Source organism: Salarias fasciatus, chromosome 8 (genome assembly GCF_902148845.1).
Source record: "Salarias fasciatus chromosome 8, fSalaFa1.1, whole genome shotgun sequence".
In the NCBI taxonomy this organism is placed as follows: domain Eukaryota; kingdom Metazoa; phylum Chordata; class Actinopteri; order Blenniiformes; family Blenniidae; genus Salarias; species Salarias fasciatus.
Window position 1 is genome coordinate 5406305 of NC_043752.1, and position 13830 is coordinate 5420134.

The window sequence follows — 13830 nt, forward strand, 5'->3', positions numbered from 1 at the left end:
GAGAGAGAGAGAGAGAGAATCCAGAGCTCCAACATTCTCACTTTCGGAGACCCAGACAAGGGAGCGACTCCCCAGCGGGTATCCTGACAGAGGTAGGGCTGCCTTTCCCCCCATAAAAGCCGCACCAAGTCTATTTTAATCCTCTTCAATCCCGTCTTTTCTTTATTTTTTTCCAGCGTCGCTTTTGCCTTTTTTTTTTTTTTTTTTTTTGCTCTGCGCTTGATGTCCAAGTTGGAGGAAAAAAAAAAACCTAAAAGAGAGAAGAAAAAAAAAAGATCTGTCAAGAAGTCTGGTAATTAATTAATGACGCGTCCGTGACGTGAGAGCTAATGCGCACGTTTGGCTTTATTTGTTCCCGCAGCCTAAGTTTGACTCCAGCAGACTGAACAGGAGGAGAAGGTGGAGGAGGAGGTGGAAAAGGAGGAGAGAGAGCGCGCGCGCGAGAGAGAGAGAGAGAGAGAGAGGGAGAGAGAGAGAGAGAAAGAGAGAGAAGAGCGAGAGAGAGCGGTGTTTGGAAATCAGCACCACGGACAGCGACGCTCCGGCAGCTCGATCGGGTCGGAGGAGAGCGGACAGCGGCGGAGAAGAGGAGGAGGAGGTGATGGTGCTCTCCCGGTGGCGCACCGTGCTTTAGCGCGTGCATTGCGTAACAGGAGCGGAGAAATGCCCTTGACAGAGTTTTGCGTTCAGCATGACGGCTGCACCGGACACCGAGCACGCAGGGGAAGACTCGGCGGCCAAACTTGCTGAAAACTGAAGATTTTTTTTTTTAATTTCTGCAACTTAAAAAGTCTTTTTTTTTTCGTTTGTTTTTTTTGTTTGTTTGTTTTTTGTTTTTGTTTTTTTCCCCTTCGTTCGGCGCAGCGCCATGGGGATACGGCACCTTCTGCTGCTCCTCATCTACCTGGACCCGCTGTGCGTCCTGAGCGCAGCCACCGGCGGGAAGAAACCCAAACCCGCGCCCCGGAAGGGGGCCAACAAAGCCACGGTGGTGCCCACGGTGCTCTCCGCGCCCAAGACGCCGCCGCCCCCGCCGCCGAAGCCGCCCGTCAGTAACCACGACACCTGCTTGGGTTACTACGACGTGAGCGGCCAGTACGACAAGATGTTCGAGTGCAACAACACGGACCACCGGTACTGCTGCGGGACGTGCTACCTGCGCTTCTGCTGCGAGTACAAGAAGGACCGGCTGGACCAGAAAGCCTGCAGGAACTACCAGACCCCGGAGTGGGTGCAGACTCAAGCCCCGTCTCCGGTCCCCACCGGAGAGACCTACGATCCCAGCATGGATCAGACCAACACGGCGGTCTACATCACCTGTGGGATCATAGCCTTCATCATTGTGCTGGGAGTGTCCGCCAAAGTTGCGTACGACAAAGCCACGGAGCCGCCTCAGGAGATGAACATACACAGGTGAGTGGGAGGTGGGAAACACTCGCAAATGCATCATGCACGGCAAGAGAACACACGTGCATCTGCAATCAGCAGAGGGAGGGGTCAAAAGTCAAAGCCAGCAGGTATCAAACCCAGTCATCCCCACTTTGTGCGCCTCTCTGCTCCACCTCAGAAATAATGAGGTTTTAATTAACAGATCTCTATCTGAAGGCAGCACCTTCCCAGATCAGATCCCGATGCCTGATTTGCCGGCAGATGTTAAAAATCTGAGCGAGCGAAAGCTCCCAGTCATTACCACAGAAGTTGAAAGGGAGCCATTTGACAGGAGCGGCTGGTATGGCTGCTTGTGTCTGCTGTGTGTGGGAGTGCGAAGAGCCTCCACCGCCAACAGTGATGCTGAATATATTGTTGGTTTTCAAAGCAGATATGGTGTTTTGAAATATAAAGGGCATCCCACCAGTCTCTCCAAAATCTGTTTGTATCGGGATGGAGGGATTTCTGATGGGTACAGGTGGAGTTTTATTGGAGGATCATCTCACCTTCTCAGCTTGGCCTCCTTCTTCTTCCTCCTCCTCCTCCTCCTCCTCCTCCTCCTCCTGCTTGGGGGGCTTTCACCATATGAGAGTGATCACCCATGAGTGGACCACATGTTGTAGCCTGCTGCACCACATCAGTGAACAAATGCTGACACACATTATTTCCCTCAGATTGAGTAGTTTTTTTTTTTTTTTTAATGGATGCATTATTCAACACTTGAGCAATCTTAAGACGGTGAATAATGGATAGTGTTAACATTGGGGCTGTATCAAGGTCGTGTGACACGCACGCACCGCTGCACATTCAATAAGGGACACGGTGGTGCTGATGTGGGGGGAGAGAGAGAGAGGAGGAAAACGTTTTGAAATATTCATTTAAAAGATTACAACACATTCTCATCCCCCCCCCCTTTTTTTTATAACGCCAGAAACATCAACCAAACACTTATTTTTTTACCCCCCCTTTAACTTTCTTTCATCGCCTTCCTCCCTCCCCCACCTCATTCCCCCCCCCCCCCCCCCCCCCCCCCCGAGGGCTCCATCCTTCCATATGCACCTGGTGCGGTCTGAAAAACATTCAGACTCAACCCAATTAGACAAGATGCTCTCACATCCCAGTAAAAATGAGCGTTCGTCACGCTCCCAGATGGAGGGAAAAAAAGAGAACAGGTAAAAGAAGAAAGAGCAGCTCTGATTAACTTGTAGAAGCAAAACACCGTCTTATCTATTAGAGGAAGAAAGCCGGCTCTGGCTGCTGCTGCTGCACTAACAGACATCCTCCTGGTTTCTTTCTTTCTATTTTTTTTTTTTTTTTAATCCAGGGCCCTCGCCGACATCCTGAGGCAGCAGGGGCCGATCCCCATATCGCAGTACGACTGCGAGAACTTTGCGGCGATGAACGGCTCGCCCAAAGACAACACGCCGGTCAGAACCTCCTCCAAGAACCACTACACGCCTGTGCACGGATCCAAGTCCAACCACGGTAAGAACCCTGCAGAACCAAATCCTGATGTTTCTAAGTGGAGTCGTCCCTTTGGTCCTTGGGTTTCTACACTAAGCTGATGTCTCTAGGTTGGCTATATGCTGTAGTTTTGATGTTGAACCCTCCTTGATCTGGATCTCCATTGTGAATAAACCCGTAAAAGCCGGGCCTCATGATCTTTCTGACTCTTGGATTTTAGGGTGTCAGAAAACTTGAGGCCGGTCGTTCAGAGCAGAATTCATCAATTCACCAAGTGTTGGATTGTTGTGCAGCGAACAGGGAAGGTGTGGTGGGTTCAGGCTAGTTTTACCCTGCTGATGATGTGTTGTTACGAGGGATGCACTGATACCACTTCACTAAACTTTATCTACTTGCCGAAACCGAGTACCGATACAAGTACTTATTGAATATGAATATAAAGCCGTATACATTCTTCATGAATCCATACATGAAGCACGGATCAGAGTAAAACCCTCAGAGCGATTAGACTACTGAGTGACATTGGGCTGATTCTGCTGGTCCAAACGTCTCTGCTGGTTAAGTTCCTGGTGTTGTACGATCTCGTTTTCACACAATATTTCACATAGTTTAAAGTCTGTTTTGCTTTTGTCATTCTCATTAATATTAAAGAATCTCTAAACCACTTGTCCTCTCTTGTCTACCTGCTGCTGATGTTGTTGATGAATGACGTCATGTGATACTAACCAGGCGGTGTCGGTGACCTTTTAGGAGTACGATATCGGTGCAGTATCGGACCCGATACCCGATCCTGGTATCAGTATCGGTGCATCCCTCGTTGTTACCATAGTCTAGTATAGAACACTGTGTGTTAGATTTAGTGGGTAAAGAAGATGTATTTTTAAGAAATCGGTTGAATACGCAATGAAGTTTTTGAGCATTAAGATACCAATATGAGTTGCGAACAACGCAAATTGGTTCTTCCAAAGAACAGTATTCTTTCTCTTGGCCCTAATTAACACCAGCTCTACCAGGATCATGTTTTTATTTTGTCTCATTACACGTGTATCCGCAGTCTCAGACAGCCAAATTCCATCATGAGTTGATTGGCTCAGTTGTGTTTTCAGTCATTTCTTTCATTAGTTTTTGTGTTTCTAAATAATTATTCCAAATCAATTGCAGTTCTTGAATAGGTAACATTCTGTTATTTTGCCTTTGACATTAGTTTTCAAGTATATTTTCAATTGTATAAAGGAATTATTCCCAGTTTTTGTTTTAGTGGAGTGAATGATTAAAATGAATTGTAATTAATACAACAAGTTTTAGTTCTTTAACTAGACCTGCAACTCTCCGATTGAGAGACGACCACTTTACCGTCTGAGTCACAGCCGCCCCGAATTTTTCACAAAGATGTGATGTTCTCTGGGCACATTTTGACATCTCACAGACTCATATCTATCGAGTGCAGTATATGTTGACATGCGGAGCATGAACGTATGAAAGCGAAGCGTAATTGATCGCAGTTCAGTCGGTCGTCGTCGATGCGGCGGGTAAATTTGCGACGTGTTGTGGGGCGGCGGTGGATGCTGGTTGAATACTGGAAAGCTGTTTAACCAGTTGCCTGCGCTCCCTCCTACCCGGTGTGCATTTGCAAGCAGAGCCTGCTTGTTTTGTCGTTGCGGAGTTCTGCATCAGCCACCCCCCCCAGTGAGAGAGAGCCCCCACTGCGCCCTCGCTTTCAGCGTTATAATCTCCAATAGAAGCATCCTGTAATCATCCGATTTGAGCGAAAGAGAAGGGAGTTTGAGGAGGAAAGAGAGCGACAGAGGAGGAGGTGGGGAGTTTGGTGGTGGTGGTGGTTGGGGGGGGGGGGGGGGGGGGGGGGGGGCAGATAATTACAGGCTGGCGAGGTGCAGGAGCGGGGCCCCGGTAGAGTCTGACGGGCTGGAAGTGATGACCTCTCACTCCATCGACAGGGGAAACTGGGTACTGGAGAAAGGAGGAGAAACATGGGGGGTTTTTGGGAGGGGGGCCAGTCAGCGCCGGCGGGCTCTTTCAGAGAGAGAGAGGCAGGTGTGATCAGACGGGGAGAGAAGGGACGCAGATGGGAAATAATGAGCTCCTACAAAGAAAAACCTGGGAGATGTTAAGCGCCGGGGCTTGGTTAAAAAACAGAAAGAAGAGAAAAACCTGTGGAGGTGCTGATGTTTGAAGCTGTTAAAGCAACGCTATGATAGGATGTCGTCAACTCCAGCTTGTGGCTCCATGTGCAGTTTCTTTAATTGAATTGAAAAAAAAAAAAAGTATCTTTTATCCTCCTTCCGGATACTAAAAACCCAGATGTGTCACATGGACTTGAAAAGTAAAAACCAAGCATGTTGTTTGCTAGGGCAGGCTGAGGAGGTAACATTTCCTTTGTTAGTTACACAAAAACCCATTAAAATGAACAAAGGAGCACGCGGCGACTTAGTGGAAGCGGCGCTGTCCTCACAGCGCGAGATGTCGACGGATTCCGAGCTCAGCCTCGATGTGCTACAAAGCCCGCGACAACGAAAATTAACAAGAGGATGTCACAATTACTTCACAGTGACTAATTAAACCATTATGTCCTTCTTTGCACCACTCGATTGTCTGAATAATCAAACTCAGATTTCAAGCACACTTATTGAGCTTTCTCACGTTTTTCTATGGATTGACGTCGCCTCACGTCACTCCGGGCAGCGATCCACGGCTCTCCGAGGCTTCACTGGGTGTTATGAACTCTGCTGGATAAAATCAAAAGTACGTGAAAAGTACGACAGTGACGAATCATCCTGTTGGCCTGTGTGGAGCGGCATTTCAGTTCTCTACCATTTTGTGTGAGAATATTAGTGTAAGATTGTGCGTTTGTCTTAGTAGAAGTGACTCTACTTACAGGAGACCGTTTAGATGAAGGGTGTCAAACATGAGGCCCGTGAACCAAAAACGGGCCAGCAAGAGGCTCCAATCTGGCCTGTGAAGTTGCCAAACAAATGGTGAAAATGTGTTTAGAAAAGAAACAACACAAGCGAGGCAAAATTTACTTTTTTGCAGAAGTAAAGTAGAGGCGGTGATACAGTTTGAACTCAGAGTAGTTAGCCTGAAACGCATGATACGAACCGGTGTAGACAGTGTGTGTCAGTGCTCGCCACATTTGATCACCTGAAATGCTTGTTAATGCCAGGTGTGAACAGGCCCAGTGAGAACGGAGCTGAGATATCACGAAAGCTTGCTACCTCCATGCTGTCAAAGCCATGCTGTCAGGGTGAGCTTGTAAAAACATGCATAATGAAACAGCTATAGGAGAAGATTTCACTGTTTTTTACACCAGAAGGTTTCATTAAGACTGGCTTCATGTTGAGATAGTCATCATTTTCTATACTAAATGTTTGGTTTTGCAAAAAAAAACAATTACATTTTCATTAAGAATACTCACCATGGCAAAAGAGAAAAAATTTGAAGTTAAATTAAAAGTTTATTATGGTGCTATTTTACTGGTCCTGTTCACTCAAGATGAAGTTTGGCCTTTTTTGGACCCTGAACTAAAATGTCGACACCCCTTATGTAATGTGTTTGCTTAAAAAACTGGAGTTGATGAAAACAGACCCGTTAGACTGAATACTGCAGCCATGAATGACAGGATTGTGGGTCTATTTTCCTTCTGCACCGGGGCCAAGGTGAAGAGGCCATCGGTATTTATTCAGAAGATTAGCGGCGACTGAGAAGCCATTAATGTCTCTGTGAAGCAAATTAAGAGGTTTTTTTTATTCAATAAAAATGTCAAGAGACTTTTTTCCCCCAAATAGTTTAGTAACCAGAAGCAGTTGTGTGTCATTCACGTTTGGGGTGAGAATAGAATAAAAAAAAATAAAAAGCTAGCAATACTCTCGAGGTCATATTCCTCAGCTGGTAATTAAAAGGAAAGTGGTCTTTTTTAAGAATTCCTCCAAATTATTTTATAATTTGTATATTCATATAGTGTATATTCATTAAAGAGTCAGACTGATGGAGATATTAACATCAGCAGCTACGCCAGCCTCTGCAGTGATCACTTCAAACTCTGAGGAGAATCCAGTTGAATCCGAGTCCAGACCAGTGCAACTGTTTGGTTTTTCACACTTTTAAAAACACCGTTTGAAACAAGTACCTGTACTTTTTACTGACTTGTAGACTGGCCAGTTCTTATGAACTCCGAGAAACCGTTTACAAGTGAAAACTGAAAGCTTTCGTAGTATTTCCAGGATTCTTTCACACAACAATGGTGCTTGGAGCCACAGAAAACTCAAGTTTTTTTTTAAAACAGCTTCCAAGGTGGAACCTTTCGAAAGAGTCAGACGAACATGATTTTCAAAACATTGAGGTTCCCCCCCAAATTCCCGAATTCCCCCCCAAAAAAGTTTCACTTGAAACGTGGCCTTATAGCCTTCAAGAAACCCTTGCTGAATAAAATGACATTATTTCTTTGGCAATGCAAAAGAAAACTAAAACTGACTTGCCAAAAAAAATGCTAAAAGATGTACATTATATGGTCCAAATGATCCATATGCCTGATCATTTTACCAACAGCAATTAAATGTAAATCCATTTTGCAGTTGTAACAACTCGTGCTCTTCTTGGAAAGGCTCTACAACAAGATTTCAGAGTGTTTCTGTGGGAGTTCCGGCCCATATTCATTCTGTAGGTAATTTATGAGGTCAGGCACCAATGTTGAACAAGAGAACCTGGCTCTGAATCTACGCTCCTCTTCATCCCCAAAGTGCTGTGTGGGGTCGAGGTCTGGACTCCGTCATGGCGAATTCATCAAACCTTTACGGACTTTGCTCTATGTTACAGAATAGAAAAGAGACTTCCCAGAACTGTTGAGACAAAGTTGAAAGGATAGCATTGTCCAATGTGCTTGAGTTTATAACCTGATGGGAAGAAAAACTTGACTTCAGTAATTAACAAAGCAACACTTTTATAAAAAGAGTGTATTGGATCTGATCCACTGAAGATTTGTCAAAATGGGAGCAAACATGTAAGTCTGTTTCTAATAAAACACAGAATCCACTTCAGTTGTGGAATTATGGATTATGAAATATCAGGTGTGCGCCCGGAATCACACTTAAAAGCAAAGAGGAAGTCATGCTAAATAATTAAGGTACAAGCTGCCATGTGACTGAAAGTCTGAAAATGTTTTGTTGTTTATGACTGTATCTCTCTTTAACGTAATAGGAAAGATGTCAGTCAGTCCAGTCTTTTCCAGAAATGTAGCTTTTATTACGCTGACAGACATTTCTTCACCTGGCCCCCCATCACTTTTATTTCTTGGCTTTATTATAAGACATATTTTTTGTCCAACCTCAGATTTTAAGACTAATCCTCTCCTAGATTAGACTTTTTTCTTCTCTTTTCCCCCCTAAATTCAGATATATCTGCTCTGTGATATGTTTGATGGCTTCCTATAACTTCCTCCATCAATATTGTGCGAGGAATCGCTTAGAGCGCCATTCGATTACTGCATGGGAATCTTCAGCAACTGCACACAGACGTAAAGCTGTTTCCAGGCGCTCATTCAAAAAACAGGAAATTTTAATTTACATACAGTAGTTCTGTTTGCACATAGTGTCACTTGTAGATTAAATCTGACAAAATCACCTGGAAAACATCAGGATCTTTGTAATAAATGTGAGCATTTCATATCTAAATACATGCAGGCGTGATAGTTTTTATTTGCGCAATAAATAATTTTAGCATCGTGTAACATTTTATGAAGATTTATTCATGAGAAGTAGAATTAACAGAGCATTATGAGTCAAATGAGATGGTTTAGTTATCTCTGTGGTTTATGACACACACACACACACACAGAGGCAGCAGACAGTGCGTGCAGCCATCGTGTTGGGCTTGTGGTTCAGTACAGGCGATAATCTCTTTACGTCCCACATCTCCAGCGACGCTCGTGCTCTCAGCTTGATTTGGGTTCACTAGACACTCGTAAGTCATGTAAACTTGGCCTCTTTCTGCCACTTCCACATTAATCAAGCACTGGCGGCAGGGCGGGAAAGACATTCCAGCATTTCTTCACTTGGTGTCTCCCCCTCTCTCACGCTCTCGCCCCTCCCTCCCTCCCCCCTCCAGCTCGGCTGGACCGACTGATGCAGCCGTCATAACTATGGATGACTGCCTGATCCGACGCGACCTTGCTGACGTTCCGAGCCGGTAAAGGTCGGGCGTCGTTTCGGTCGCAACTTACTTCGATTCCATTCCTCGCTCCTAGCTCAGGCCGGCTCAGAATCCCCTCCACCTCGCCTGCACACATCAGGAAACACGGCAACTTGTGGACATGAAAAGCTCCGACGACACAGCGGCAAAGCGTGCTTAATGGGTGCATTGAAAGAAGAGGGGAGTCAGCCTGTTCTTGCAGAAAATGCATATTCATGCGAGCTTAAATGAGCATTTGGCACAGGGTAGATGAGGAGGGAGGTGAGTTTTCCTTGAGGGAAGAGGCTCGCCACTTCATATCCTGGAGACGCTTTCAAATCAGATGGAGAGACTTCATAGAGCGAAGCGACCCTGAGTGGAGAACATCAGCTTATGTGGAGGGTACTGAAGAGTAGGGATGCATCTATACCACTTTTTTTAAACGGTGACCACTTACATGAGTACTAACCTTTGGCTATTTTCCAATACCGAGTACTGACAGGAGTACTTATTAAATGCCGTAAAGACTAATTCATACACCATAAGCAAGCAATACGTGAAGACTGTGCTCTGCTGCAAAGCACATCCCCAAAGCCTCTATCTCGGCGCTACGTCGAGATAAATATTTTGACAGGTCATATTTTTATAGTATGCCTCATGTTTATCATTTTCATTAATATTAAACAATCTCCGCCCAGCTTTTTGTGATCCACATGACTTTTGTTAAGCTAAAAATACCCACGCGTTTTTATCTATTTTCCTGCACATTGCAGGCCGTGCACGGCGACACGTTACCCTTGGCGCATTGCAAAAACTTCCCAGCGTTTTCAGAATGACATATTCTCATTTAAAATGAGAAGGGGGGGGTAGAGACAGAGAGCCTGAAGCGAGAAACAGTACAGACAGCATAATGTGATACCAGCTGCTATTTTTATTCGGATCCACTCTGCATTGTTGTGGGGCTCAGATCCTCTTTTAGGTCGGGGTGTAAACACGGAGCGCCCTGCAGCCACAACAAGGAGCCGGAGCAGACCTTGGGTTTTTCAGGGGGAGGGGGGCATCTTTACAAGAGTTTGCCTTTGGTTAAAGTAAACAATAACCACGTCTCTGAGTAATGCAGTTTAGCCCAAAGCTCGCTTCAGATGAAGTTGATTTATTTACCGCACACCACCGGCAAAGATTCGGCTTTTTTTTTTCCCCTTCCCCTTTCTTTTTTCTTGAAAAAGTCTTGCTTGGTTTCCTCTCTGACATTTCTTTAATGCCGCAGAATGATGAAATATAGTTTTTAGGTTGTGCCGAGAGTAGCTGTTTTCCCACTGTCTCGGGTTACTCAACGGAAACCAAAGGAGAGCAGTTATAATACAAAAAAAAAAAAAACAAAAAAAAAACACAAAAACAATTACTCCCATCGAGCAGTTCTGCAAAAATATAGAGGGGGAAAATTGGATTGTGAGTTATGGATCCGTGTTTTGTGCGTCATGACATTCGGAGGAGGCGGAAAGTTGGATTACATTCGAAAGCTTAGAAATGTTCAATATGCAGTCATGCTGTGACAATCTGGGGTCAGGGGCCGTGACTTTTCTTAGCGTGATTACTTTTCAGGAGGAATTGTGAGAAAAAAGAAATACAATCAGCGAGGGAATTATTGACTCCTGGGGTGCTTTCAAATGACTTTGTCCCCTGTATGCAGTCGTCCTGGAAACCACCGTTGACCAGCATGCTCAGTGAGAAACCATGAATCAGATGAATGTTAGTGTTCATTACATATGCAGCACAGCTGCTTTGCTTTCATTTTTCTCCTCTTTGGACTTCCATTCTTTCACTCATCTTCTTTGTCTTGAAAATTTACAATTTTAATAATAACTGTTTTTACCACAAAGCAAAAATACAAACATGTTCTCAACAGCAGCTCGCCAAATTATGTAACATACCGCTTTTCAATATGCATATCCATACTGAGCTGAATTTAGTAGAACTCTTGGATCACTTCATCCATAGACATCACAGGTTTTTTCTGTTTCAAATGAATTGCCCACCTCTTGACATTGTAGAAATGCCAGAAATGGTTGAAAAGGCTGCAATTTGCATTTCACTAATTGGTTGCATCTTACTGTTCTTTCTGTGCTTATCCTTGGTTACTTCACAAAAGCCACTTTAACCTCTTTCTTTCTGTGCATTCTGTATAATTAAACGTGTCTCCACGTATGCAGATGACGGTGTAGAACATGTTAGTGAATGTGAACGGCAGACGCAGTGTTGCATTATTGGACGTTCAAGAAAAGTTGTGCTTTCCCTGTTTACTATGAGATGGGAACCAATGTCGATCAAAAATGTTGCAATCTGGAAGCTTTTATCTCAAAGTTTCATTTGCAGTGACTCAAAAAAAGTATTGTTGTGTTAACGAACAATCACAACACAATAATTTAGGGCTGGGTTTGTAACAGATGGGCAATCACTGGTGTGAAAGCATCTTATAAATAAGTTTTAGTGGATCTTCAACTCCTCTTGAAAGGCTCTGAGTTGCTCCCAAGCCAGCCAAGAGAGATCTAATCCTGGGCTGGTCTTGGGGCCTCCTCCCTGGTTCTCTTGTGTCGTGCTCTCGTTCTTTCTTTTTCATGTGCCGGTGTATCTGAGGTCTGGCTGTGTACAGCGCCGGAGACGTTGGAGCTTCCTCTGAGCTTAAAGGTCAGCTGCTGTGGACAATCGGAAGTCGTGATGATAGAATAATATTTGCAGCTCTTTAGTAGTTTTGACGTGACCTTCAGATATTTTTGCAGCCTGGTGCGTAGCTGCGCGCCACCGCGAGTGACTCAACCCCACCAAATTTCGCCTCGGTAACAAAGATGATTTAATTACTCCTAATTATTTGCCAATAGGCACTTTTATAATTGCATACAGGCAAAGCTTTCCCAACACAACCACTACGTGCCTGCAGTTCCAGCAACCTCCCTCCAATTAAACCTTCCAGTGTAAGCTATAACTCCTCCCGTGTGACCTCGTCGGGTCCCCATTGGCCAGATAATCATCAACCCCCCCCCACAAGGTTGAAAACATCTCCTCCTTTGCTGACTGCATCAACATATTTAATATAAGCTGTAAGTGCAACTGTGTTGAAGAGACCCCACCTAATTGTCTCCTGCTCTAGATCTCATTATTGCCCCTTATTATGCCGCCCGACCTTTGGCCTGAGGTGTTGAAGAGTTTGTTCCCGCTGCGAATGCAGGAATCCACAAGATTCTCCTTCCAGAAGTGGCCACGGTTAATTACGAGCCGGTGTGGATCATGACTTGCGCACTGAACTGTGCCATTAGTTTCACAAGTGGCCAAGGTTAAGAGAAAAAGAGGGCATGAAGTCGGGCGATATCACACACACAAAAAAAAGCAACATTTCTTCTAATGAGGAATCTTCAGCTGGAGGAAGGGGGGCAAACAGGTGAAGATGTGCGACGTGGAGCTCGGGCTGAGCAGCTTTATCGAAAAGATGCACACGGTTCCATGTCGACCACAGCAGATCGGCCTGATAATGCCATAAAATCAGCCCACCATGTAAATTACCTCTGCCCAGCTGCGTTAAAGCCTAATCGACCTTGGATTCGGATAACCCTCCCCGACGCCGGCCGCACGGCTCCGCATCCTGCCCGGTTCCTGATATAATTATCTTATTATTCACATTTTTCCCGCTCTCAAAGGTAATTCAGAGACGTAGGTGTCCGGCGAGGAGGTCTGATTAAAAAAGCATTACCATATGAATCCTCGGTGCCCACCAGGCCCCGGCCTCTCCGCGCCGCACACCGGGGGTGAAAGTCACGATTCTCTTTGTGCCAAGGACGATAAATTCCAAATGCGCCGCCTTTTCCTCTGCAGGCTCTTCATGCTACCTCACCTTAATGAGGCGGGAAGGGGGACGCGGAGGGAGGGTGGGCTTTTTGAAGGGTCTTTTTCAGATTCGAGGGTTGTCGCAGTGGGTCGTGCAGCGGCCTACCAATGACAAATGTGACAAAGGAAGACAAGAATGGCGCGAGCTGTTGTGTCACAGGGAGAATTGCCGGTATGACAGAATGGGAAAAATAACCCCAGTAGATAGTCTATCTGCAGCCACGAAAGCAGCGCAGGCAGAGGTGTGATTGAGTTCAAAGTGCATCGGTATGTGGGTGTTGGAAACATATTGCTTTTTCTCCTTCTTACCGCGGATGACCTCGCTGTGTTTGCTGATATGTTTTCACATTTCGACCATTTCTGATCTGTCTGTGCCCGAGGAAAGCGACACCGTGGGGGAGTTTTCCATTTGACACCATGAAAATGATACAATGGGGGCAGAGGAGTTGATGGAGAAGCCTGACTAGGTGTGCCGCTGAACTTCTGCACGTCATGATAGCTTGCTGACCATTCGACAGGTGAATTCCAAACATTACTGCTCATGCAGTGGTCCAGGTTATTGCTTGATGAAGAGAAAAAGTGTTATTTGTGACATTTTGATCCTCTCCCACAGTGATTCTCCACCTATATGTCCTCCAATTCCCTCTTAGCAAGACTGTGGACCCCAGCTGTTCTCTGATCTGACAAAACCGGACAGACATGCCAACCTTCAGAGGAATATCTTCATATTAAAAGTAATGGTTTGTTTAAAAGGTCAATTCCAGAATGTGTTTGTTCTGGTTTTCTTTGGCTGAGCAAATCTAATTTTCATAACCTTCAATTTGGCACAGGGGTACATCTGTGTGTATTCTCATCTTTTGTCAGTTGTGTTGTTGCACAATG

The 13830-nt window shown here is 45.2% G+C and overlaps 1 protein-coding gene across 6 annotated transcripts in view; it reads left to right on the top strand.

Annotated features, from left to right (window-relative positions):
• Positions 1-860: 860 nt before the first annotated feature.
• shisa6 (shisa family member 6) overlaps positions 861-13830 on the top strand; it is an 82418-nt gene continuing 69448 nt past the window's right edge. For all 6 annotated transcript variants that reach the window (XM_030098945.1, XM_030098947.1, XM_030098948.1 and 3 more), the window contains exons 1-2: positions 861-1413; positions 2753-2913. In XM_030098945.1, coding sequence (XP_029954805.1) covers positions 869-1413; positions 2753-2913 — 706 coding nt within the window. In that variant the 5' untranslated portion in view covers positions 861-868. The remainder of the gene's footprint in view (positions 1414-2752; positions 2914-13830) is intronic.